General features: G+C 49.1%; 1 protein-coding gene and 1 long non-coding RNA gene across 4 annotated transcripts; one reads left to right on the forward strand and one right to left on the reverse strand.

Moving 5' to 3' along the window:
* The first annotated feature begins 197 nt into the window (after positions 1–197).
* LOC311579344 lies at positions 198–2,526 on the forward strand. Of its 2 annotated transcripts, XR_014773124.1 has the most exons (3): positions 198–248; positions 953–1,123; positions 1,871–2,526. It is a non-coding gene; the product is annotated as an uncharacterized lncRNA (long non-coding RNA). The 2 variants fall into 2 exon arrangements; XR_014773125.1 differs by lacking the exon at positions 198–248 and having other exon boundaries at positions 266–1,123.
* Positions 2,527–4,290: 1,764 nt separating this feature from the next.
* PNPLA3 (patatin like domain 3, 1-acylglycerol-3-phosphate O-acyltransferase) lies at positions 4,291–22,578 on the reverse strand. 2 transcript variants are annotated; one of them, XM_084749783.1, is made up of 9 exons: positions 22,304–22,576; positions 19,371–19,603; positions 18,142–18,207; positions 16,619–16,828; positions 14,857–14,917; positions 12,179–12,361; positions 10,217–10,349; positions 6,620–6,724; positions 4,291–5,250 (listed from the first exon to the last, which is right to left on the reverse strand). In XM_084749783.1, the coding sequence occupies exons 1-9, from the start codon at positions 22,488–22,490 to the stop codon at positions 5,160–5,162; spliced, it is 1,269 nt and encodes a 422-aa protein (XP_084605909.1). In that variant the 5' UTR covers positions 22,491–22,576; the 3' UTR covers positions 4,291–5,159. The 2 variants fall into 2 exon arrangements, with proteins under 2 accessions (XP_084605909.1, XP_084605910.1); XM_084749784.1 differs by lacking the exon at positions 18,142–18,207 and having other exon boundaries at positions 22,304–22,578.
* Positions 22,579–24,353: the final 1,775 nt, after the last annotated feature.

Below are 24,353 nucleotides of genomic sequence, written 5' to 3' on the forward strand. Positions count from 1 at the left end.
GGCAGTTGTGACCTGCCGTGTGGGTGCCGGGAATTTAACTCAGGTCCTCTGAAAGAACTGTCAGTGCTCTTAGCCGCTGAGCCATCTCTATAGCCCCCATGTATGTTGGTTTTGGGGGTTTTGTTTTGTTTTGTTTTTCAGGATTTCTCTGTTTAATAGCCCTGGCTGTCCTGTCTCTTTGTAGACCAGGCTGACCTAGAATTCACAGAGATGCACCTGTCTCTGCTTCCTGAGTCCCGGGATTAAAGGTATGCACCACCACGCCCGGCGGGTTTTGGAATGGGTTTTTGTTGTTTTTGTTTTGTTTTGTAGCTCTGGGTGCCTTGGAACTTGCTCTGTAGACCAGGCTGACGTGAAACTCCCAGAGATCCACCTGCCTCTGCCTCCTCAGTGCTGGGATTAAAGTCCTTTGCCACCACTGCCTTTTCAGATTTCTATTTCTTGAGCTTTCAGATGAGGGCAGCCACACAGCTGTGTGCTTGTCTTTTTGTGGCAGAAACAGTTACTCTGTTTCAAAGGACCCATGTAATGTCACTCAGCTATGAACTGCAGTTTACTGGGGGAGGGGAGACAAGGTGGGGTTCCTCTGACCGGCAGTCAGCCTGACACCACTGCTCCTGACTGCTGAAGCAAGCGTAGCTTCCTTTTCCATCCCTCCTCCTCCAGGAGACCACTGCCCTGTTTTCTGTTTAAGTAGCATTCCTCTGGCATCCAAGCCTTCAGAGTTCATGTTCTTCCCGCACCGATAGAGACAGAACCTTTGAGCATCCTTGTAGTCAGCCCTGTTTCTGACAGTCCCTCCCTCCCTTAACCTACCCACTGGTTTCCCAGTACCAAATCAGCACTGCAAAGATGGGGCCCATGTTTTCAGACCCTTGTGAACCTGGGACCATGCAAGGACTAAAGTAATTGCAGAGTTCCTGTATTCAACTGCTTTCTTTCCCAACGACAGACTTCCAATCTGTAAGAGGGCTGGGTTAGGCCAGCCTGGTCTACACAGAGAGTTCCAGGAGATCCAGGGCTACACACAAAGAGACCCTGACTCAAGAAAACAAACAAAAACCTCTAAGGACCCAAAGTCATTCTTCTGTCACTTATAAACAATGTCCCTTAATTCCACCAGGTGAGAATAAAACCACTATCACACTTTTTGAGCCAGATTTTAAGCAAGCTTCATTAAATACCGGCCAAGTTAGTGCACATTAGCTAGGTCCATACCCAGGGTTCCCAGACTATGGCACCAAATTGTTTATAAAGCAAACCCCATGAGTCTATGTGTGTTGGAGGATGGTCTGATGTATTTTGATGCTAATTACTGCTTGCTGTGTCTGTGACCCACCTTTTGACCAATCAAAAGCCATCACCTAGGCAGAGCAAATGAGATAGGTGTGGCTAAGGTTCCCAAGCTGGGAGGAAAAGAGAGAATCCTGGAAAGAAAAAGGGACCTAAGGAAAGGAGAGCCAAGGAGCCAGGGAGAGGAGAGGAAGGCCGCCATGGGTTAGATGGAAGAGAAGCTCGTGGCCGGTGTGGATGGAGGAATCAGCCCCGATGAAGAACATTAGCAAGTATTTGAGATTATGGATGGGCGGTAGCTTGATAGAAATTATTAGAAACAGATGGCATGGGTTTGGGGCAGGGATCCCATGCCTGTCCCACTATGGGAAATAGTTTAGAGGATTGATAGCTGCCCTGCCCCAGCTTAACTAAGGCTATTTTAAATACAACAGGTCTCTGTGTCTTGAATGATTGCTAGCGGGCTAGAAAATACTATCATAATAATAATAATAATTAGAGGACAAATGATAAGCATTATTAGGCTGTATTGGTAATTTCATAACAACATATGTCCTCCTTGCCTTCGTCCAATCAGGGACAAGCATACATCCTGACACGCTTCCTGCCTACATCACCTGCATGTGATCAACACATCCTGTGAGTGGGGCAACCAAGCTTGTTTGCAGAAGTGAAAACACATGGCTTGTTATCTTACGTGGACAACAGACAACAACATTCCAAGAAGTCATCTGCCCTTGAGCAAGTGGGGCTTACAGGTTAGGGACATTTTTATTTTACAGATCTCTTAAGCACACTAATTTAAACTTAAAATATAACTTTAGCCGTATAAGATTCTAGATGGCCTGCACTCAGCAGTGTCATTATTAGCTAACGGAAATAGTGTTTCATTATTAGCTAAGGAAATGGAGTTTTTAGCTGAGCAAATATAAAACTACTGGTGGCCTGGACTCAGCTCCCATGACAATAGCTTTGTAAGCTGAGCAAGCTGCAGGCTGATAATGAGAACAACTCTGCCCCTGGAAATTACTGCCCTTATCTCACCCTACTTAGAATTTACCACCCTAGATCCCCTATTGTTAGCCTAGCACTCTTTAACTAACCATTGTCACTGAGTTTTACTTTTTGTAATATTTAAACCCTGGGTGTCTGTAGGACGGGGTCTTTCCATCTCCCTGGAGTTCGGTAGACCCTGGCGCATCAGAATAATAAATTCCTTTGCTTTTGCATCGACTCTGGACTCTGTCTCTCACTTGGGCTTCCAGGGATAAACTCAGAAGACCTGAGTTTAACAGCCTCTCACATGTTCTTCCCTTGTTAGAGTATTAAAAGGCAGCTGTAGAGAGAGAGAGAGCCTTGGTCTGACCTTAGGTGGGATGGTGTTTATTCATGATGAGGGAGAATTTTGTCACCCACATATGCAGGTGACCAAAATAACTACAGGGAAAGATGGGATACAGGCCCTTATAGAGGTAGAAATGACCTAGTTGCAAGGGAAGCTGGGAAGTGTAGTCCTTCCCTGGGAAACTATCACTCCCTTACCCCCTCATTGTCCTTACATTGGGGTTGGGGGGGAGCGGGGGAGGGGGGAAGAAGCCATGAACACTCTGCCCATGATCTAAGCTTTGGGTCAGGTTATCCCTCTGTGGTGGATGATGCCCTTCCTAGCTGTGCCACCTAGGAGTGCTCATATAGTCTTCAAGGCTGTCCACACTACCATCACCTGTGCCTAAGGGAGTCACACCCACCTAGCCCTTTGTCACCATTGTTTGCTCCCCATTTTCCCTTAGTGTGTTCTGGAGACCACACCATTGACCTTCTCCAGTGGTTACTTAAAATTGACACTCCAGGCTAGTGTGACGATGTGTGGGAACTTGGTACTGGGAAGGCTGAGGCAGAAGAATGGAGAGTTCCAGGTGAGCCTGGGATGGTCACAACCCAATCATTTATTTTGCAATGTGGAGGACATGTAGCCTGCATGCCTACAGGAAAGGGTACAAATCTATAGAGGGAGCTGTCCCCCAGACCCTTTTGGTTGTAGGAAAAGAGAGTTGGAAAAGACAGAGTACATTCCTAAAAAATCATATTTATTGTTTCCACACACACACATTTATTATGAACCCTTTCCCATTAACAGTTGTAGGTATTTTCGGTGTATCCATTCAATCCTTCTGTAATTTGAATGTTCATTTGCATAGACACACCCACATTTGTTTTTATACAAGTGAACCAGCTTGCTGCATGCTTACCACTCAAGATGTTGCTCCCTGCTGGAACTGTCTCACACCTGGTGTTCCTGAGAGTGGAGGGCTCTAAACCAGGAGGGGCTTTATGTGATATGGGGCAGGAATGTTATTCTCCACTGATGAGCAAGTCCTAGAAAGGAACAGCTCAAAGCAGAGGTCTCCTCTGCTATTTTCTGTTTGCTTGTTTGTTGGGGTTTTTTTTTTGTTGTTGTTGTTTTGTTTTGTTTTTGAGGCATAGTTATCATTTGACAACTCCTTAAGTATTCAAGGATGACCTTGAACTTCTTGATCCTCCTGCCTCTACTGCTAGAGTTTGCCTGTTGAGATTACAGGCATATGTGGCTACCTGTCACACTACAGTTTATATAGTGCAGAGACTGAACTTGGGGGATTCACGCATGCTAGAGAAGCACACTAGCGACTGAGCTATGTTGTCACTCTTGGTTTGTTTGGTTTCTACGAGGCGGTCTTTCTTCTGGGTATCTCAGATGCTTTGCCTCTGGAACCACCTTCTGCCTCCAGAGCCCTCGCCTATCCAATCAGGATCCACCCTGCTGAGATCAGGTGCACCAGGCTGGGATTATCCCTGGAGAAGTGCTTGTGGGCCCCACAGGAGGCTATTCCTTTACCGACAATGCCTAGGAGTATGCACAGGCCCTTGCTTCTTTTGTTCATTTATGTTCTAATCTAAGGTGCAAATCACACCCGCAGCTGTATACATACACCTGAGAAAGCATCTGTATACATACACCTGAGAAACGTGGGTGCTTATCCCCCTTAAGGCTGATGGTGTAGAAGGAAAAGGAACACAGCGGCGCTGGTCGATGACAGTACAAAGATTTAGAGACAGTGGAGAAAGCAAGGCAAGTTCAAGTTGAGGGGGAGGAGGCAGAGGGCCACTGTGTTTCCTACCTGTGTAGTTTTGCCCGCATGCACAAGAGATTTTATTTTAGGGTTGATTCTATTCACAGCTGTTCTGACCATACATATAGCTCACTACGTATCCCCTGGTGTGTTTATACAGAATTCTTCATCAACTGTTTTAGTAAGAGCCAAAGGTTGTCCTTGAATGTAATAAGTTATTTTATACTACCACTGGACTGGCAGACGCTTTTCAAGGACAGCGCACTCCAGCCCGTCCTTACCAGTTTGCCCAGTTCAGATTCCCGACTTCAAACACTGCTGCCCTTGACATTCCCAACCATTCCCACGCCTCCAGAAAGTGGACTCTCCTCTCTAGGTTAGCTCTCAAGCACCAGACTCCACCCAGAACAGAAGTAGCTTTCTAAACACCAAATTGTCGTCTTTGGTTTTCTATAAACTATTAATTTAGCCTGTGATCCTGGGGTCACAGCACAGCACCAAGTGGCAGCTGCACGGATGGAGGCTCCCCTACTGGAGAGGAACTTCCTAGCAGCTTCCAAAAGTAACAAGACCCCACCCACCGGAAAACAGAGAGAATAGCACCACCCACCCACCCACCCACCATCCAGACACTGTTGCTCCAGTTGAAGATCACGCTGGGCTTGGGGTGGAAGGCAGGGTGGCTCAGCGATGGCCTCTCTGGGACCATCCACAGGGAGAATGTCCAAGTTCACAGGAACCAGGGAGACCACCAATTTACAAACCAGCGGAGTTGCATTGGGGCTTGTGTAGAGATGGGTGGTGGCCACACTGGGGTGTTCCGTGGTGACTCATGGGTGCTTGGGATCTGAAATGGAAAGAAAGAGGTAAGAGTGGGTCTTCCAGCCAGACATGGTGGCACACACCTTTAATCCTAGTACTTGGGAGGCAGAGGCAGGCGGACCTCTGTGAGTTCGAGGCCAGCCTGGTCTACAAAGTGAGTCCAGGACAGCCAAGGCTACCCAGAGAAACCCTGTCTCGAAAAACCAAAAGTAAAAACAAAACAAAAAAAAAAAACAAAGAGTGGGTCTTCCTTTGGGTCTTCAGTACAGTGAGACTGTGACTGTAAGATGCAGGCTTGCTCAGGTCTCCTCTCACAGACACTCCTCACACAGGCCCTTCCTGGGACACTGTGAATCCTGGCTTGCTAGGGCACAATATTTCACCTGAGAAGTGAGTCTACATCAAAGCGATGTCACATCCTGTTCCCCACCCCACTTCCCTGCCTCCTGCCTGGGAGTCAGAGAGCTGTAGACTCTTGCTGTGAACCTCCCATCAGCCTCAAAAGGGCTAGGAAGAGGTTCCGTCTTCTGCCATATGGGCTCAATTTCTCTTCAAAGACCCCACCATGTTCCTGTATCTGGTGCTGGGGCCTGAACTTCCTGGAAGCCCCCACTATGCTGCTGCCCCTCTGTCTATGTCCATCCATGGCATTAATAACTCTTCTAGTAAACCCCCTACTCTCTAGGGATCTATTACAGTGTCCTCTTGAATACCCACCTCTCCCAAAACCTAACAGGTGCCAGGCATTGACCTCACCATCACATACCGGGCCACTGCAGAGGTGCAGCCCAGAGCCACATCTTCCTCCTGCCTTCAGTGCTGAGGTGACAGTCCCCATCCCCTAAATCTATGGCCTTCTTCCCCTACCTGAACACCCTTGGGGGACATTCAAAGCTTCCCCCGCCCAGAAGCCCTCAACTGGACCATGGGTCTTCTCACAGAAACATGTTCCTTGATACCTGCTGAGTCAGACTGTTAGCATCCTGGTAGGCCTGCTAGCCTGCTGCCTGCCTCTAGGGTCCTAGCAACCTCTGATGTCATCACCTGTTGTTACTTCCAGGCATGGGCCACCATATCCTGTGCTATGGGCTTTTCTCCTTCTCCTTCTTCTTCTTCTTCTTCTTCTTCTTCTTCTTCTTCTTCTTCTTCTTCTTCTTCTTCTTCTTCTCCTTCTCCTCCTCCTCCTCCTCCTCCTCCTCCTCCTCCTCCTCCTCCTCCTTCTTCTTCTTCTTCTTCTTCTTCTTCTTCTTCTTCTTCTTCATTTTTCAACACAAGGTTTCTCTGTGTAGCCTTGGCTGTCCTGGACTCACTTATAGACCAGGCTGGCTTTGACATCACAGCAATGCTCCTGCCTCTGCCCATCTAGCCCACATACCCTGGGCCAAAGTATTTACCTGGTAGACGGAAGCAGACACATCGTCATTCGGGCATAAACCTGGGATGTGGCCTGTTGTAGCCACTGAATATCATCAGGGATGTCAGGAACCCACGTCACCAACCTGTGGGAAGGAAGCCAGGGAAACTGTGAATATGTACTCCACATACAAACACACACACACACACACACACACACACACACACACACACACACACACAAACTCATGTACACATGGGTTCATTGTATCAGCCTAAAGATAGACCGGGGGAAAAAGCCAATAAAAAGCAGCCATCTCAGCTGGGCATGGTGGTGCACGCCTTTAATCCCAGTACTCAGGAGGCAGAGGCAGGTGGATCTCTGTGAGTTCAGGGCCAGCCTGGTCTACAAATCAAGTGTTAGACAGCCAGGGCTGTCACACAGAGAAACCCTGTGTCAAAAAACATTTAAAAAAAAAAAAAAAAAAGAAAGAAAGAAAAAGAAAAAAGAAAAAGAAAAAGAAAGAAAGAAAGAAAGAAAGAAAGAAAAAACAAAAACCAAAAAACAGAAAGCAGTCCTCTCTCAACAGTGACCTTCATCCAAGTCAGCTGCCAGTGTCACCTCAATCTGATAAGCTCCCTAAAGCAGATTTGGGATCTCATCACAACAGAGAACCTTTGAAAACCGCTAAAGGAAACCAGGCCACCACTTAGGGCTCCAGAAAGCTGCTGGAAATGAATGGGGAAAGGCCTCAACTTGGGGTCAGTCTACCCAGTCTCTCAAGGGTTGATGGTAAGTGCTGTCTGAGGCCTAGGCTTTCCATGGAGGTCAGCTGGTGCATGGCCACTATGAACTCGCTGGTAGCACCACAGGGTCCAAAAGCATCTGAGGCTCTGACAAAAAGGCAGGTTCCCCAGAGCAGGAGACTGACTCCAGAGGGGAGGGGGGACACTGGATCAGTAAAGCTACCCAGGAATTCTGAGGGAGAAACAAGGGGTGTTGGGCTGGTGCAGCATGGTAACATAGAAAGGCAGGGGAGGAGCAGGAGAGTCTAGCATGTCCTGTATGGAGGTGTGCAAGCAGACCCACACAAGTTGTAGGCTTGCCAAGGGGCAGAGAGGAAAGAAGCAGGGAGGCAGGCCCAGGCTTTTGTTGTTTTGGAGGATTGTTGTTGTTGTTGTTGCTGCTGTTTTTGTTTTTGCTTCAGCTTCCTAAGCAGATTTGGGATGTCATCACAACAGAGACCTTTGAAAACTGCTAAAGGAAACCAGGCCACTTAGAGCAGCTGCAAGTACACACACACACACACACACACACACACACTCACACAAAACCAATGTGTACAGACATTAACTACATATAAAAATTCCCTCAACATAAGACACACACTCCCACATACACAGACATGCCGCCTCCAACACCCCTCCCCCTCCCCAACACACACAGCAACACTCATGTGAAAAAGAACAGGAAGAACAGACCAGCCAGAGCTCAGACTTGAACTCATGCTGGTATAGTTAGAATCCAGAGAATGAGACTGGGAGGTAAATTTGAGACTTCAGATCAGAGCCAAAAAGTCAAAAGTTTGAATCATGTAAAAAAAAAAAAAAAGAGAAGGTTCCCTGACAGGGGCTGATGATGCATACCTTTAATCCCAGAGGCAGAGGCAAGGGGATCTCTATGAGTTCAAAGCCAGCCTGGTCTACAGATTGAGTTCTAGGACAGTCAGAGCAATGCAGAGAAACCTTGTCTCAATAAAACAGAACAAAAAACAACAACACAAACTAAAACCCAAAAAACAAAACAAAACAAAAGCCAATTGTGGTGGTGCATGCCTTTAATTCCAGCACTCTGGGAGGCAGAGGCAGGCAGATCTCCGTGAGTACAAAGCAAGTCCAGGACAGCCAAGGAGAAACAGCCATGGAAAAGAAAGTATACAGACATAATTACAGAAGGTCCTGTCCTCAACCACAGGAGAGATGGGGACCTTTGGCTGAGAAAGTGACAGCCCATGGACTGACGACGAAGCAGAGGACGGGCAGAAAGGCCTAGAACCACTCAGCCACAGGAAAGGAGAAAGAGTGGGAAGTGGGTAATCTCACAGGGCTGGCTGTTCCCTCAGGCCTTGAGCAGCTGCCCAGCAGTCAGGTGCAGAAAACAGGTGAGGCTCAGGGGAGGCCGGCAGGAGGACTCTGCTTCCTTAGGGAATTGGGAAGGCCGTGCTTCAGAAAAACAAGGAGAGTGCCAAGAAACAGAGACAGGGTCCAAGGGAATGGAAGGGCAGGTCTGGGTGCTGTCCCTGGGGCGCCAGCCCAGATGAGACAGCATGAGGACACAGCCAGAGGATACCTTTCTCTCCCTCCTTCTCTCTCTCTCTCCCTCTTTCTCTCTCCTTTCCTCCCTCCCTCTCTCCTCCCATCTCTCCCTCTCTTCCTTTCTTTCTCCTCTCCTCCCTCATGGTAGCACTAACCATCCTAAGGATCCACTCCACCACTGAGCTACCTCCCAGCCACATCTTTCTTAAGAGACAGGGTCTCTAAACATACCCCAATCTGCCCTTAACCAACTCTGTGGTCCAGGATGGTTTTGATCTCCTGATCCTCCTGTGTCAGCCTCTATCCAGAGTGCTGGGACCATAGATGTGGACCACCACACCCAGTAGGTGTGTGCTCTGAAACATTCTGAGCATGGTTGTGATGCTAGAAACATTTCTGAGATTCTCTCTCTCTCTCTCTCTCTCTCTCTCTCTCTCTCTCTCTCTCTCTCTCTCTCTCTCTCTCTTTCTCTCTCTCTCTAACCTGTTGGCACTCGCTTTTAACTAAGTCGATGTAAATACCCAGAATTCCAAAGCTGCAACCACAAAACCAAACCCTCAGACATCTCCCAACAAGGGAAGGCAACCTGAAAAGAAGCCACTGCTGACAATTGGACACGTGAGCCCAGCCCACAGCCAGGACCTCGCAGGGCCCCAGGCAGTCTCCTTAGCCATTTCCTCAAACCTACACCGAAGCACTGAGACATGCAGTCATTTAGTCCAGGGCACTGAGACACGCAGTCATTTAGTCCAGGGCACTGAGACACGCAGTCATTTAGTCCAGGGCCACACAGCTGTGGAAGGAGTGCAGCCAGCTGTCGAACCAGGACAGTCTGATGACTGAGCTGAGCTACTACTGCCCTGCTGTGCCTTTTGAGAGGAAGCCCCATCCCCAGGTTCCAGGACCACTCCCACTCTGTCTCCTAACTGCCCACTCTGACTCATATCATCCAAGCATGGCCAGAGGGACTGGGCTTCTCGGCTCGCTTGTGATTCTAAAGACAGGCCCCAGGGACAACAAGGACCTGCTTCTAGCCCCGGCCCTCTTATTCACCAGTTTGCTGGCCATACAGTTGTGGTTTCTATCTCTCCCTGCCTCAGTTTCCCGAGGGGATCGTGAACAGCTGCACCAGGTGCTCGTTGAGGCAACTGATAGCTCTCTGCATCTCCAGGTGGCTTCAGAGCTCACACCGTATTGCAGATACCCATGGCTCAAAGAAGGAGGCTTCTCTTAGGGGCTCCATCGTGTGACACGTACAGCCAGCCTGGGCTGAAGCCACTAGCAGCTCACACTGAACTGTCACACCATGGCTCGACGCTCACCTGTGGACTGCAGCGATGGCCGACTCCACGGGTAGAGTACAGGGCAGCATGACGTATGACAGGATCCTGATGGGCAGGAGGTTGCAGACTTTGCTCAGGTAGCCCCCCCTGTCCTTAATTGCTTCACTCAAAGCTGGGGGATGAAAAAAAAAAGGTGATTTGAAACTACATGTCTATATGGTTCCTGAGAATACCAAGATTCAAGACCCTCTGTCTGGGGCTCAGACAGGCTTTGAAATAAAGGAAACCTGGAGCCAAAGGACTGGCAGCAGCTCAGCTGGGACACACTGGGGTTTGTGAGCTGCTCCTCTCACAGCAAGGGTAATACAGAGGTCAAAGTCAAGCCAGGGGTGGTGGTTAAGGCCTCTAGTCCCAGTACTGGGATGCTGACACTGGGGATTTTTAGTTTGAGGCCAGTGTGGGTTACACAGTGACATCATCTCAGAGAGAAAAGGACACAAAAGAAAGATTCCCATCTCTTTTCCTCTATCCCTTCCTCCTCCCTCTCCCCTCCCCACCCCCACCTCACTCTGCTGGCATGTGTTTAAGCCTATGGCTTGCTCATGTTTCCAGATGGGTCTGAGGGAGCACACCGCTTCCCTGCTCCCCCCCACCCCCACCCCATGGCAGCACCTCCACCTCTGAGTTGGCTCTTCCTTTCTGGAGCTTTACCTTTTATCACCCCCCCCCACGACCTCCCACCTTCCCCTCACCGCCCCTTGATCTGACACCTCCTGTTGAACAGCTACTGTCTGGAGTGCAGACCCTGGGTTCCATGCACAGCTGAGTCTCTCATGGGTTAGCCTGTCTGACTTGGCAGATCGGACCACTGTCACAAACCGTGGCTACATAGCAACTTCTATAAACAAGGGGCACCGAATCCTCAGAGATTTGGGTGCTGGGGGCCAAGTGTTGCGGAGCCAGCAGCTGCTGGTGTCTGGTGTGGCCCAGGTCACAGATAGTACCTCTGTAGCCGAAAGAACTAGAAGATATCTATTAATCCTATTTGCTTGTTTGTTTGTTTGTTTCTCAATACAGGGTTTCCTATGCAGCTCCAGTTGTCGTGGAACTAATTCTGTAGACCATGCTCCAGGCTGGCCTTGAACTCAGAAATCTGCCTGCCTCTCCCTTCCCCTGCTGGTTTAAAGACAAACACCACCATTCCCCAGCTGAATTGGCCCTCTCACAGCAGCTATCTCATGTAAAAGGCTCTGCCCTCAGGAGTTGTTCCAATGCTTACTCCTAACGCCATCCCCTTGGGGGCTTGGACGTCAGTGTGTTTAGAATTATTCTTGCTCTCGAGATAGGGTTTTACATAGTCCAGGCTGACTCAGAATTCACTATGTAGCCAAAGCTTGCCTTGAAATTCCTGTCTTCACCCCTTAAAGACAACACCACATTCTGCTTGCCGTCAGCACAGGAATTTTGAGAGACACAAACAGAACACATCATTGTCTACCTCGGGGCCAGTGACATAAAATACATCACAAGGCGCTATAAAAATCTGGGGCTGAAGAAGGAGGGAGCTAAGGAGAGAACACAGGTGGACAAGTCGACAACAGTGACCTCCAAGGCATTCTGAATGTATGAGGCTGGACCCCAAGTCCTCCCTCATATCCGCGGCCCTTGACAGAGTGGAGGATGTAGGGAGGCAGCTTGGCAGGATGGGCCTGGGCCTGGCAGCTGGGCTGGAGCCTGTGTGGGTAACCCTGGGCTCGCATGCATCAGCTTTCCTCCTGATCATGACCTCTAAGGATAAGGAAGGGCAGGGCAGGAGGTACAGGGATGGGTGGCAGTGGCCAGCTTGTGCAATAGAGGGAGATATCCCTATGGCCTGTGCCTGCAAGCCCAGAAGCTTCCTGTGAGAAAAGTGCCATCTTTTCTTCTTCTAAACAGCAGGTGGCCCAGTCCCTTATACAGACCAGCACACCCTGGTCTCATCCTAGCCCAGTACAGCAGTACCTGTGTTGAGTTTGGGGGACAGGGTCTCCCGGATATTCTCATCCCAGGGTACAGCTGTAAGGCACAGGCTGACTGGCAGCTTGTCCCCCAAGAGGCTGCTGTTTTCTAAGCAGGGTATTGGGCCTTCAGGCTCCATCTCCTCTGTAGACAGACTCAGGCTGGGCTGGGGCCCATTACAGATGCCTGCAAAGAACACAGAGATACCCATGAGGAAAGATGGTTGGCAGTCGTCATCCAGCCAGCCTCACTCAGCCCCATATGGTGAGCCAACACAGCAACTTCATGCCTGCTATAATCCCATGCAGGGCACGGCTTAAGGTGGCCATATCAGAACAGAGAGAAGTGCAGTGTGCAGCCAGGAAGACGGGAAGGTGGTTCCTGCCTGGCTCACTCGCTTACTCTCTGGCTCTGTGCGATGCTGTCTGCGACTGTTCATAAGCTTCAAAGTAAAATACTCTGGCGAACAAAGAACTCCTCTTCCACAGGCTGAGCACAAATTCCAGGCCCTGGACAACAGCACGGTGGCAATTCCCCAGCTACCAGAATCATCATTTCTCCTTGTGTGCTGGTTTAACTAGGTATGCTCCCCATAGACTTGTGTGTGTGACCACTTGGCCCTTAGAGAATGGTACTATTACGAGGGGTGGCCTTCTGACAGGAAGCATGTAACTGGAGAGGCCGGCTTTGAGGTCACATATGCTCAAGCTACACCCAGTGGTGCACAGTCCCTCCTTGCTGTCTACAGAACCAGATGCAGAACCCTCAGCAGCTCCATCTCCAGCTCCATGTCTGCCTGTGGCCGCCACGTTTCCCCACCATGGCGATAATGGACGAAACCTGTGAAGTAAATGTTGTCCTTTATAAGAGTTGCAATGTTCATGGTGTCTCTTCACAGCAATAGAAAACTGACTGAGACAAAAGTCAGGGGAGGAAACTCAAGCACTGACCCTCATTCAAAGTCACAGAGCCACTGATGGCAGAGCCATGTCTGGTGTCCAAGATGAAACCCTTCCACCACAGCTGCCAAGTACTAAGAGGCAGGCAGAGACGTGTCCAGTCCGGGACTGTCTCCTTCCTCTCAAGTGCTCTTTGCTTCTTTCCTTTGAGTCAACGTCTCACTATATAGCTCAGGCTGGCCTTGAACTTGAACCCCTCCTGCCTCAGGCCCCTGAGCCCTGGGACTCTCTGGTCCTTCCCACCAGCTTAACTGAGAAGCAACAGTGTGAAGGGTTTTTTGTTTGTTTGTTTTGTTTGAAATAGATCAAGCAATGATGATTGCTATCCCAAGATGAAGTAGCACTGTGAATAAGGTACCCCACCCCTCCCAGCTCCCGAGTCTGTGCATACCTGTGTATGAGTGTGTTTTATGTATGTATACCTGTGTGTGATTATGGGCATTGGTTTCCCCTCACTACACTGCAACTCTCCTCTGACTTGCCCCATTCTTGCTTTAGGAGCCCTCAGTGGCTCCTTGTTGCTGCAGGTACAAACCCCTCCCAAGTCCACATCATCATCATCATCTTCTTCTTCTTCTTCTTCTTCTTCTTCTTCTTCTTCTTCTTCTTCTTCTTCTTCTTCTTCTTCCTCCTCCTCCTCCTCCTCCTCCTCCTCCTCCTCCTCCTTCTTCTTCTTCTTTTTGGTTTTTCAAGACAGGGTTTCTCTGTATAGCCTTGACTGTCCTGGAATCGCTTTGTAGACCAGGCTGGCCTTGAACTCAGAGCAATCTGCCTGCCTCTGCCTCCCGAGTGCTGCCCATGTCCTCTTCTCGGTCCATCTTTGGCCACTCCAGCTACACAGGCCTTCCTTTACCATCTCTGTGACTCACAGACCTTGACCCTTACGCTCCAGCCCTGCTACTCATCCAGGGCCCACATTCTCCAGGACATCCTTCACAGGTCAGCCTGCGGCCTGGATCTGCCCATCTCTTTGTCACCACCCTTCTGCTCGAGCAGCCCTTTCACCATGGGCGGTGGTGGCGCCCGCTTTTAATCCAAGCACTCGGGAGGCAGAGGCAGGCAGATCGCTGAGTTCCAGGCCAACCTGGTCTACAATGGGAGTCCAGGACAGCCAAGGCTACACAGAAAAACCTTGTCTCAAAAAAACCAAAAAACAAAAAGAAAAAAAAAAGAAAGAAAGAAGTGCCTTCATTCCTTACCTCGTGATCATTGGTCATGTGTATAAACTGTGACAGTCATGATGTCAAACCACAGCCCAATTTGGTGACCCAGGTGAGCCTAGATGACTCAAGGGCAGGCACCTGATGGGAAGAAGTCTCATCCCATGGGTGGAACCCACATTTGTCTGGGAAGCAGGTTCTGATGGCCTCACCAGGAAACTGCCCCTAAATCTTGTCAAACTTCAGCCCATTATGCTAAAGGATCAAAACAAACAAACAACAAACAAACCAAACCAAAAACCCCAAAAGAGAAAGAAACAGGCTGCCTGCAGCGGAGGGGCCCCACAGTGCAATCAGGTACCCAGGTTCAAATACAACTCTGCCTCAGGACAGCTGTCCAGGATCTACCGGCCTCTCCTCCCCAGCCTGCATCCCATCTATAAAGTGGGCAAAGTTTTTCTATGCCATAGGGCTGAGAAGTGGGTAGAGTGAGGCTCTGGGAAGGCCATGAGACTGGGTCACAGAACTGAGGGACTCTGCAATAACCCACAGCCAGACCTACCGTTCTCTGCCAGGAACCGGAAGGCGTCCAGGTACCCTTGAAAGCACAGCTCTCCCATCCTCTGTAAGCAAATCAGGCAGGTGAACCACAGGGGCTGTGACTGCCATACCCTCTGAGGACCTAGGACATCCAGGGCTTGGAGGCCCCCTGAGAGGGTGCGCTATTCTCTGCTTCCCCGACTCTCACTCAGCTCCAATGCCCTTTCCACAGAGACTGTGCTAGCAGGAGCCCTGCCCCAGGCCTGGGCCTGCAGCTAACTAAGCCTGATCACTCTAAGCAACTTGGTACTACCCTAACTGTCCCTGGGGAGGGGCGTCACCACTGAGGTCTTGCCTCATAATCCACCAGTGAGGGTTGGGGGATTGTGTCCTTGCCTGGCATGTTGTAAAGTTCTGGCTTCCACACTCAGCACAAAAAAAAAAAAAAAAAAAAAAAAAAAAAAAGGGTCCGGGGCAGTGCTCCTGTTTCATGTATGTGCGAGTCCATGTGTCTAATGGAAGTTAGAGGATGATTTACAGGCGTTGGCTCTTTCTCTTGTCATGTATGTTCTCAGGAATGAACTCAGTCCTCATGTTTGGCAGCAACCATCTTTACACACTGACCTATCTAGAGGGCTCACATTTTTTGTTTGTTTGTTTGTTTTTGTTTTTGAGACAGGGTCTCTCTCTGTAGTCCTAGCTTTGTTAGCTTAAACTAACAAAGATCTACTTGCTTCTGCCTTCTGAGAGCTGGGATTAAAGGGGTGCATCACCATGCTTTGTGTGTGTATGTGTTAAGATTGATATTTTTTAAATTTTTTATATAGGTATTTTCTTTGGGAGAGGATAGTGTGTGTGTGTGTGTGTGTGTGTGTGTGTGTGTGTGTGTGTGTGTGTGTGTGTGTGTGTGTTCTTTTGAGACAGTGTTTCTCTGGGTAGCCTTAGCTGTCCTGGAGCTCACTATGTAGACCAGTCTAGCCTTGAACTCACAGAGATTGGCTGGCCTCCTGAGTGCTGGTATCAAAGGCATTTACCACCACCACCCAGCTTTCTTTCTTGTTTGTTTTTGTTTTTGTTTTTGTTTTTCAGGACAAGGATTCTCTGTGTAGTCCTGGCTGTCCTAGAACTCACTTTGTAGACCAAGCTGGCCTCAAACTCAGAGATCCATCTTCCTCTGCTTTCAGAGTGCTGGGATTAAAGGCCTGTGCCAAAGTGCCCATCTCTAGCTCACTTTTTAAAAATATTTTAAAAGACTCATTTATTTATGTACATGAGTGATCTATCTGCATATACACTTGCAGGCCAGAAGAGGGCATCAGATTCCATTATAGATGGTTGTGAGCTACCATGTGGTTGCTGGGAATTGAACTCAGGACCCTTGGAAGAGTGAACAGTGCTCTTAACCACTGCTGAGCCATCTCACCAGCCCGTGGGATCCTGTACTTTAAATGTGGAGAAAGCGAACTGGGCTGCAGCACACACCCTACTTCCTGATTGTGGATGCCAGGTGGCCAACTAGTATAGGCTCCTGCCTCATCACTTCCCTGCCACGAGAGACTGTGCCTTGAACTGTGATCCCAACAACAGGAATGAAACTTGGACACCATCCCCCACCCCTGACTTCTTGGGACCCCAATCCTGACCTCTGGGAGATGCCCACCCAGCTCTAGTACAGCTTTCTGAGTCACCATCATGGCATGATCTATTCCTGTCTGCTCATGGAGGGACTAACTGGAGTCCTGCTATCTGGGAGGCAGACAGGGGCACCCTAGCTCGCAGCTCACCTCCACATCAGGTGGGAACAATGCTCTGGAAATAAGATGGAGGTTCCCAGTGCAGAGGCGGAGACTGAGGTTGGTGATATTGACATGGAAGAAGTTGGTGGACTTGACTTTGGGGCAAATGTCATGCTCGCCATAGAAAGGGGACACTGTGATGGTGGTTTTGGCATCTAGCACAGGGATGTTGTCGCTCACTCCTCCATCCACGTACCGCTGGAAGGAAGAGGAAAGAGATGGTGCTGTGTTTAAGTGTTTGCCAGACATTGCAGCTTCTATGGTGGCCTGGGAACCACTCTTCCAGCAACTTCTCACTGGCTTTGGATGTTGCTTTGTATTTTTGCATAGGATGCATAGGATACCCACCATTCAAATATGCCAGGCAAAGAGGCTCATGGACATGAGAGTCCGCCCTACTTGTCAAGGCTTAAGGCCAGGTGGCCACCCATAAGTTAGTCCTTATCATGTGCATAAAGGGGCCATATAAACTGAGGGTGCTATATATAATGGGGACAATGTGTGAGATGAACCCTGCTCCTAAGGGGACGACACATGGCTACAGGTTGAAAACCAGACTCTCTTTGGGAGATCTAGGACAATGTTTTCCCGTAACACTTTTCTTTTGGGGGAAAGGGCCTTACAGGCTGGCTTTGAATGCATGATCCTCCTGCCTCAGTCTCCTGAATGCTGGGATTACTTGTGGAAATGACCATGTCCATGACAGAGTCTTATGTAGCTAAGGCTGGCTTTGAACTCGTGACCTTCCTGCCTTTAGGAGAAGCCAGGAATGCATTCCGGGAACTCAGAGGACATTACCACAATGTTCTTGGGTCTCTCCCACTTAGTTCTGGGAAGACCACATGCCCACATTATGTCACAAGGAGACTAGGGACTAGTAACAAGATCCAAGATATGCTTAATGGCTAGGGTTCCAGGTAACCCAGTCCTGCACTGTGCCCACAAACAACACACCTGTGACATACACTCAGGCAAACACACCTATTAAGAAGTTAAAAAAAAAAACAACAACAACAAAAGAAAATATAGAGGTGGCACTTGCCTTTTAGCCCCAGTACTTAGGAGGCAGATGTAAGCAGATCTCTGTGAGGTCAAGGCCAATATGGTCTACACAGAGAACTCCAACCAAAGTTACATAACAAGACCTTACCTAAGGGTTAAAGAAACAAGTATACAGCTAGCCTATATCCCCACTACCTTACAAGAATAATTTAATTCCTAAGCATCTCACACTTTAATTAGGCCACCAGGAGGCTCCCTGGGGTGCTCAAGAGGAGATTAAGGGAACCAGGCCAGTATAGCCAACAGACAGCAGGCAGGAGGTGGAGGAAACTCCTGGGGGTGTGAGTCTGTTGATCAATCCTCTGGGAATGCCTGGTGTGGATTCTGTCCTCTACACTGAAGATGGCAGCTCTGCAGTCAGACACAGTCATGGGTGCCGGGGGCCCAGCTCACAACAAAGGAGGCCTCAGACACTGAGCTACACAGGGAGCCCTGATATACACACTTACCTCACCTCTGAAGGAAGGAGGGATTAGGCCAGAGAAGAGGGGGATGAAACAGGAGCACACTAGGGCCTGTGGAGGAAAAAAAAAAAAAGGAGTGCGACAGTCACAGGCCCAGCCCTTCTATATGCCCCTCTACACTTCCCCATGTGACCAGCACAAGCGGAATACTCTCTGCACACAGTAGGATTTTTGTTTGTTTGTTTGTTTGGTTGGCTGGTTGGTTTGATTTTTCCAAGAGAGGGTTCCTCTGTGTAGTCCTGGCTGTCCTGGAACTCAATCTGTAGACCAGGCTAGCCTTGAACTCTCAGAGATCTGCCTGCCTCGTGTTTCTCCAATGACAGTAAGAGTTTTCAACATCTGGATGAATGAATGACACTCACACTTGTATTGTGTCTTAGCAACAATGCTAGCTCTTTAACTATACTATTTTCACACTTTAGTCTTCTGTCATTGATCCAGGCGGACCACACTGTTGACTCCATGGCATAAGGGGCTAGAACCATGCATCTCACCCAGAGGCTACAGGAAGCACAGACCTGGGCCCTCCTTCAGGGTTCTCTTACAGCTAGTTAGAGGCCATACATGCACAGTGGTCCCCCAGAACACACTTTGAGAACCACTGTTCTGTCCACTGAGAACAGAGAGGTGTTGGCAGTTCAGAAGCAACTAGAAATTCAAATGGAGAACCAGATTGATTGCAGGGCTGCTGGGCACTTGTACAGCGTCATAGAGACTCATATTCAGTCAAATGCAACTATTGATTTCAGAACTATAAAAAGCATATATTGTATTATACAAAAGGCCAAATTTGGTGTTTAGATTTGGCAAAAATTGTCTTCTTTGTGCTGGGTCTGGAGACTAGAGACAAACAAGAATCATCCTACCCTGGAGAAGCTTCATTCAAAAGGCCAACCTACTGGGAACATGCCTAAGCTGAGGTGTGGGGCACACCCAGGACCGGTTCTCTGAGTCGTAAAGGAGGAAGAAACACTTGTGTGAGGGTGTGGCTGAATGGTAAAGCAGTTGCCTGGTGTGACCAAGGCCCTATCTTCCACGACAGCACTGGAAAATTTAAAAGAATTAAAGAGTCCTGGCACAGTAGGGTTTCCAGGATCTATAGACCAAGTCACCTGGGTATACAGCATCTTCATAGCCCCAGTCCAGTGTGACAACAACAGCCCTGTACCACTCTTTCATTTGACCACACCCACCCACAGGGGCAAAGTGCTTACATCCACCACTTCATCTTTGGACTGGAAGTCAGACACCAGCACATTCTCTCCATCTGACACCCTGGTGAGCGAGATGTAAACCCTGCCGGAAATGATCTGGTGGACATTGTCTGGGAGGACATCCTGGAGCCCGTCTCGGATGCACTTGTTGAGGTTGAAGAATGGGTGGAAGGTGCCGATGTTGCGGCTCCTGGCTTTCCGCACGAGGTCCATGAGGATCTCCAATATCTGGTCTGGGGAAAGAGGACACACAGAGTAGGGCACCACATTGGAGACAGACCAGAAACCACACAGAACTTTTGAACTGTGGCTGGTCCCAATTAAGACACCATAAAACCCACCTTGTATCTTGGTCATGACTGGGGGTACATTCAAGGTGGCTATGGGTGACACCCTACATTTCAAAGGTTTACTGGGTGACATTATCTCATTAACAGTGGTTTACAGTCATTAGGAAGTGCTAATATTCTGGGAACAGCTCAAAGAATCAATGTTACCCTTGTCTAATTTTATTCAATGGAGCAACTAAGAAATACAAAATGGTCTGTCTGGTGTGGGGTGTGTATTTCTCGGATGGTGCTGGCTAGGCCTTCTTGTGGCCCATGCCCATAAGCTCTCTCACTTTCATGTCCATAAAGCCACAAGCCGCCAACCTTGGCACAAACGCACTCAGCATTAGAAGGTATAAGAAATAATGCAGGCCTGGACCTAAGTATAAACCTGAAGCCCACCCCTTACTCAGGAAAGTGCTATATACTTCAGATTTCCTTTATATTTAAAAAAAAAAAGATTACTTATATGCATACATGTGTATGAGCTTATGTGCACCACAGGTGTGCAAGAACCCACAGAGGCCATAAGAGAGTGTCACACTCCCAGGACCTAGAATTACAGGTGGCTGTAAATTGCTAAGTGTGTGCCGGGAACTGAACTTGTGTCCTCTGCAAGAGCGGTAAATATGCAGTCTTAACCAGCCACGGGCTGGCCCTTTTCAAGGTGAGTAAAATTTACTCACCTTCGAAGACAGAAAGGATTGAGTAAAGTAACATCTATAAAATGCTCAACCCAGAAAAGGTTGTCTAAGTGGCTAGTCTCCACGCAAGCCCCTATAGCCACAGTTCCCAGATTACACATGTGTAATCTGTCCTCACTCTCTAGACCAGGCCCCTTTGGCCAGTCCACTGTGCCCTGGCACTTATGACCACCTCTTCCAGCCCAAAACAACACAAAACCTGCCTCCACAAAGACAGACATATCCCAGCCTGTCCTGATCCAACATCAACCCTGCCTTCCAGCAAACCCTTCCCCATTGCTGGGCCTAACTTGAGGATGAACTTACACACTGCTGGCAGATTCGCCTACCTCCTCTGCTAAGCCTGGCCAAACACTCAGATGCCCCAAAGCCTTGGACAATGCACCTCAGCAGCTCCCATCAGAGATAACCTACAGTTCTATCCTCTCTGTGACCTGAAGGGCAGCCCCAGGCTGCCCCTGCCTTCTGTGCAGTTACCAAACACCCTTTAATACAGTTCCTCATATTGTGGTGATATCCCAGCCATAACAGTATTTTAATTGCTATTTCATAACTTTAATTCTGCTGTTATGAATCGGAATGTCTTAGGCAACTCCCGTGAAAGGGTCCTGAGACTCCAATAGAGGTCATGACGCATAGGTTGAGAAGGGCTGCTGTATATGCATGTGTGTTACAGATATCTGGGGTTAATGCATTTAATCACCTATCCATATTGGGGCTCAGAGCCCTCCGTGTAAGAACTGCCTTTAGTGCTGAAGCCATAGTGCAGAAGGCTCTCCAATGGCCATTGGCCTGGTCTAGTCTTCCCAGGAGTCACTCTGCCCTTTGCTCCTTTCTACCTCCCTCACTGAGGAAGACAGCCGAGCAGGCAGGCAGCCCAATTTGCTTGCCTTCTAATCCCTGAATCTCATCAGCTCAGGGTCTGCTCACTGATCCTATCCAATGGCAGAGCTCTCAGCTCGTCAGCATGGGCTTCCCCAGGCTTGCCAAAGTCACTCCCCGTGGGCTGTGGCCAGCAGAACAAAGAGTAAAGTGTTAAAGAGGCCAAGATCAATGAGTGTTGATCGGGGCATTATCATGCTGCCTGAGGACCTTTGGGTGTCAACAGCTGCTCCCTTGGGCACTTAGCCAAGCCCTGCCCACAATCTCAAAAGCACCCAGCTACCGACACTGGGGAGGGCACCACCACATCCTAGTAGTTTAGCAGGTTAAAGAAGTAAACGTGCTTCTTCTTGCTCATAGATGCATAGGCAAGTGTTTAATTAAGCCAAGATTCAAATGCCCAGGATGTCACCGCCAGTGACATGGATCTGGGAAGCGCAGCTGGCGCAGGCCAGTGAAGACAAGAGAGGGTGGAACTGGACCTGTCTGGGAATCCATTCCAATATCTAGGGAGTGTTCCAAAGACTTTCCTAACCCACGTACCCCGGCACCAGCGGCCACTTCTCAAGGCTACTGAAGGGTTGGACTTCACCAAGGTGTCAAGTCTGGGTACCTCCTGCCGCTCCTGGCGGCACCCACAATAGGACACTAGCCAGAGCAACACAGGACCAACCTACCGCGGCTCAGAGAGGAGAGGACCCCGCGAGCCCGCGTCGCTCCCTGCTGCTTCCTGATGACCCAACTGGCAGGACCAGGATGGAGGGCAATTTTCAAACCAGGGCGCCAGAGTGGGCCAGTAAAAAGATGCTCAAGAGTCTCAGGTACAGAGGGCGAGTCCGCTCCCGCCCGCCCTCGGAAATCCCAGGCCAGGTGACAGGCCCTGGGTCTCCAGCTGGGTTCCCCCGGCACCCGGAAGGGGGAGAGCAAGGTTCCTTCGGGTACCTGGGAAAGTGATACCGATTCCCCAGATGGAGCACCCCTCCCGCACGCGGGGCCTGGCTGGTGGCCATGAACGCACCGAGAGGGATACTGCAAAGGAAGGTGACTGCGTGCAGTGCACCGGCCGAGCATCCGAAGAAAGTGCGCGCTTCGCGGAGGAGGTGAGGGGCGCGCTCGCTCAAACACAGCGTAGCCCCCACGTGGTAGAAGCCAAGGAAGCCGCAGCCTGCGAACGACAGGCTCCAGCGGCGCTTTGGGTCGTACATGGCTCCCGGCGCTTGGATCCGGGCGGCGCTGCACCTCTGCTAGGTTCCCGGGTGTGCTGCTCTGACTCAGGGAGTATCAGCGGTTTAGGCAGTCCTCGGGTGACGTCAGACTAGGCTCCGCCCTGCTCAGACCATGCAAATAAGCCAGTGGAAGGCCCAATGAGTGGACTTCTGCGGGTTCCTTTCATGCCCCGCCCTAGTAGGCTTTCCCAAATCCTAGGCTTGGTGCTTGCTGAGCAGAAGTGCGCCTTTCCTTTCCTTTCAGATCACGGATGTTATGCTGGTGGCACACTCTCCTTTTCTTTATTACCCACAGAGATACCACTACCAGAACAAGAACATATTGTCTTTCCTGATTTTCTTGTAGGCTTTCTGTTTTAGCAGTTATTTATTTTGCTTTCTGTACGTTTTCAATTCATGGAGAGAGGTAGATTTTTCTTTCTTTTTTAAAAAAGGGCCGGACGTGGTGGCGCACGTCTTTAATCCCAGCACTCGGGAGGCAGAGGCAGGCGGATCGCTGTGACTTCGAGGCCAGCCTGGTCTACAAAGTGAGTCCAGAACAGCCGAGGCTACACAGAGAGACTCTGTCTCGAAAAACCAAAAAAAAAAAAAAAAAAAAGGATTAAAGGGATTTTTTTTCTCATGTGTATGAGGTTTTTGTTTTGTTTTGTTTTGTGGTTTTTTGTTTGTTTGGTTTGGTTTGGGTTTTGGTTTTTGAGACAGGTCTTTCTGTGTATCCTTGGCTGTTCTGGACTCGCTTTGTATACCAGGCTGCCCTCGAACTCATAGCGATCCGCCTGTCTTGGCCTCCTGAGTGCTGGGATTAAAGGCATGTGCCACCACACCCGGCTTTGTGTATGAGTATTTTGGCTGCATGTATGTCAGGCCAGAAGAGGACGTTAGATCCCGTGGGACTAGAGTTTCAGACGGTTGTGAGCCATCTCATGGGTGCTTGGACTAGAACTCTGGTCCTCTGTAATATTATTTGTACGCTCAGCCACTGAGCCATCTCTCCAGGCCCTTGTTTAATTTTACAGTACTAGGAAGTAAACCAGGAGCTTCCTGTGTGTTAGGCAAATGCTGTACCACCGAGCCCTACTCTCAGCCTCTGTTTCATTTGACACATTGTCTCCTTCGGTTACTTGGTCGGCTTTGAACTGGGTCTTTAGTCCAGCCTGGACTTCAGCCTCTGACCCTCTTGCCTCAGCCTCCTAAGTAACTAGGATTATAGGGTGGTACCACCAAAGTGCCACTTATAAATAAAAAAGTGATTGGCAGGTGCCAGTAAGGGTGGGAGTTAGACAGTTCTGGTGCTGTCTGTGCCTGTGCAGGCTTTTGCCACAAAGTATCTTTGACCAGATGGCTTAGGTCCTAAAACTGTCTATTATTTTATGTATAGTGATACAATTTTTACACTAGAATAGAATGTTTCTTATTTAATGTTTTTAATCTTTTTATGAATATGTATGTATTGGCTTCAAGCTACCTGTGCACCACACTTATGCCTTGTGCCCATGGCATTTAGGATTCTATGTGTTCAGTGATTAGTGGTGTCTAATTCCTACTGCACTAATGGTTACTGGGATTCAAAAGTTATCCCCATGCAGTAGCTGCCCCCAAAGGAAGAACACAGGCTGGATTCTTCTGCATTGCAAAAAATTGTTCTTGGCACTTTAATACCCAGAGAGTTGAATTCCCATTGCTATTTTGGAGGGGAAGACCTATGATAGAGTTGAAACTAGAAAAAAAAATAGTTTTACATCCTTTTTCATGACTCATGTGTCCTTTTGTCCATATCCCTCTCTCGGTCTTCTTTCTAAATTTTAGAAAAAGGCAAGGGCCTGTTCAATACACGTTGCCTTC

Source organism: Acomys minous, assembly GCF_964271855.1.
Source record: "Acomys minous genome assembly, chromosome: 12".
NCBI classification, from domain to species: Eukaryota; Metazoa; Chordata; class Mammalia; order Rodentia; family Muridae; genus Acomys; species Acomys minous.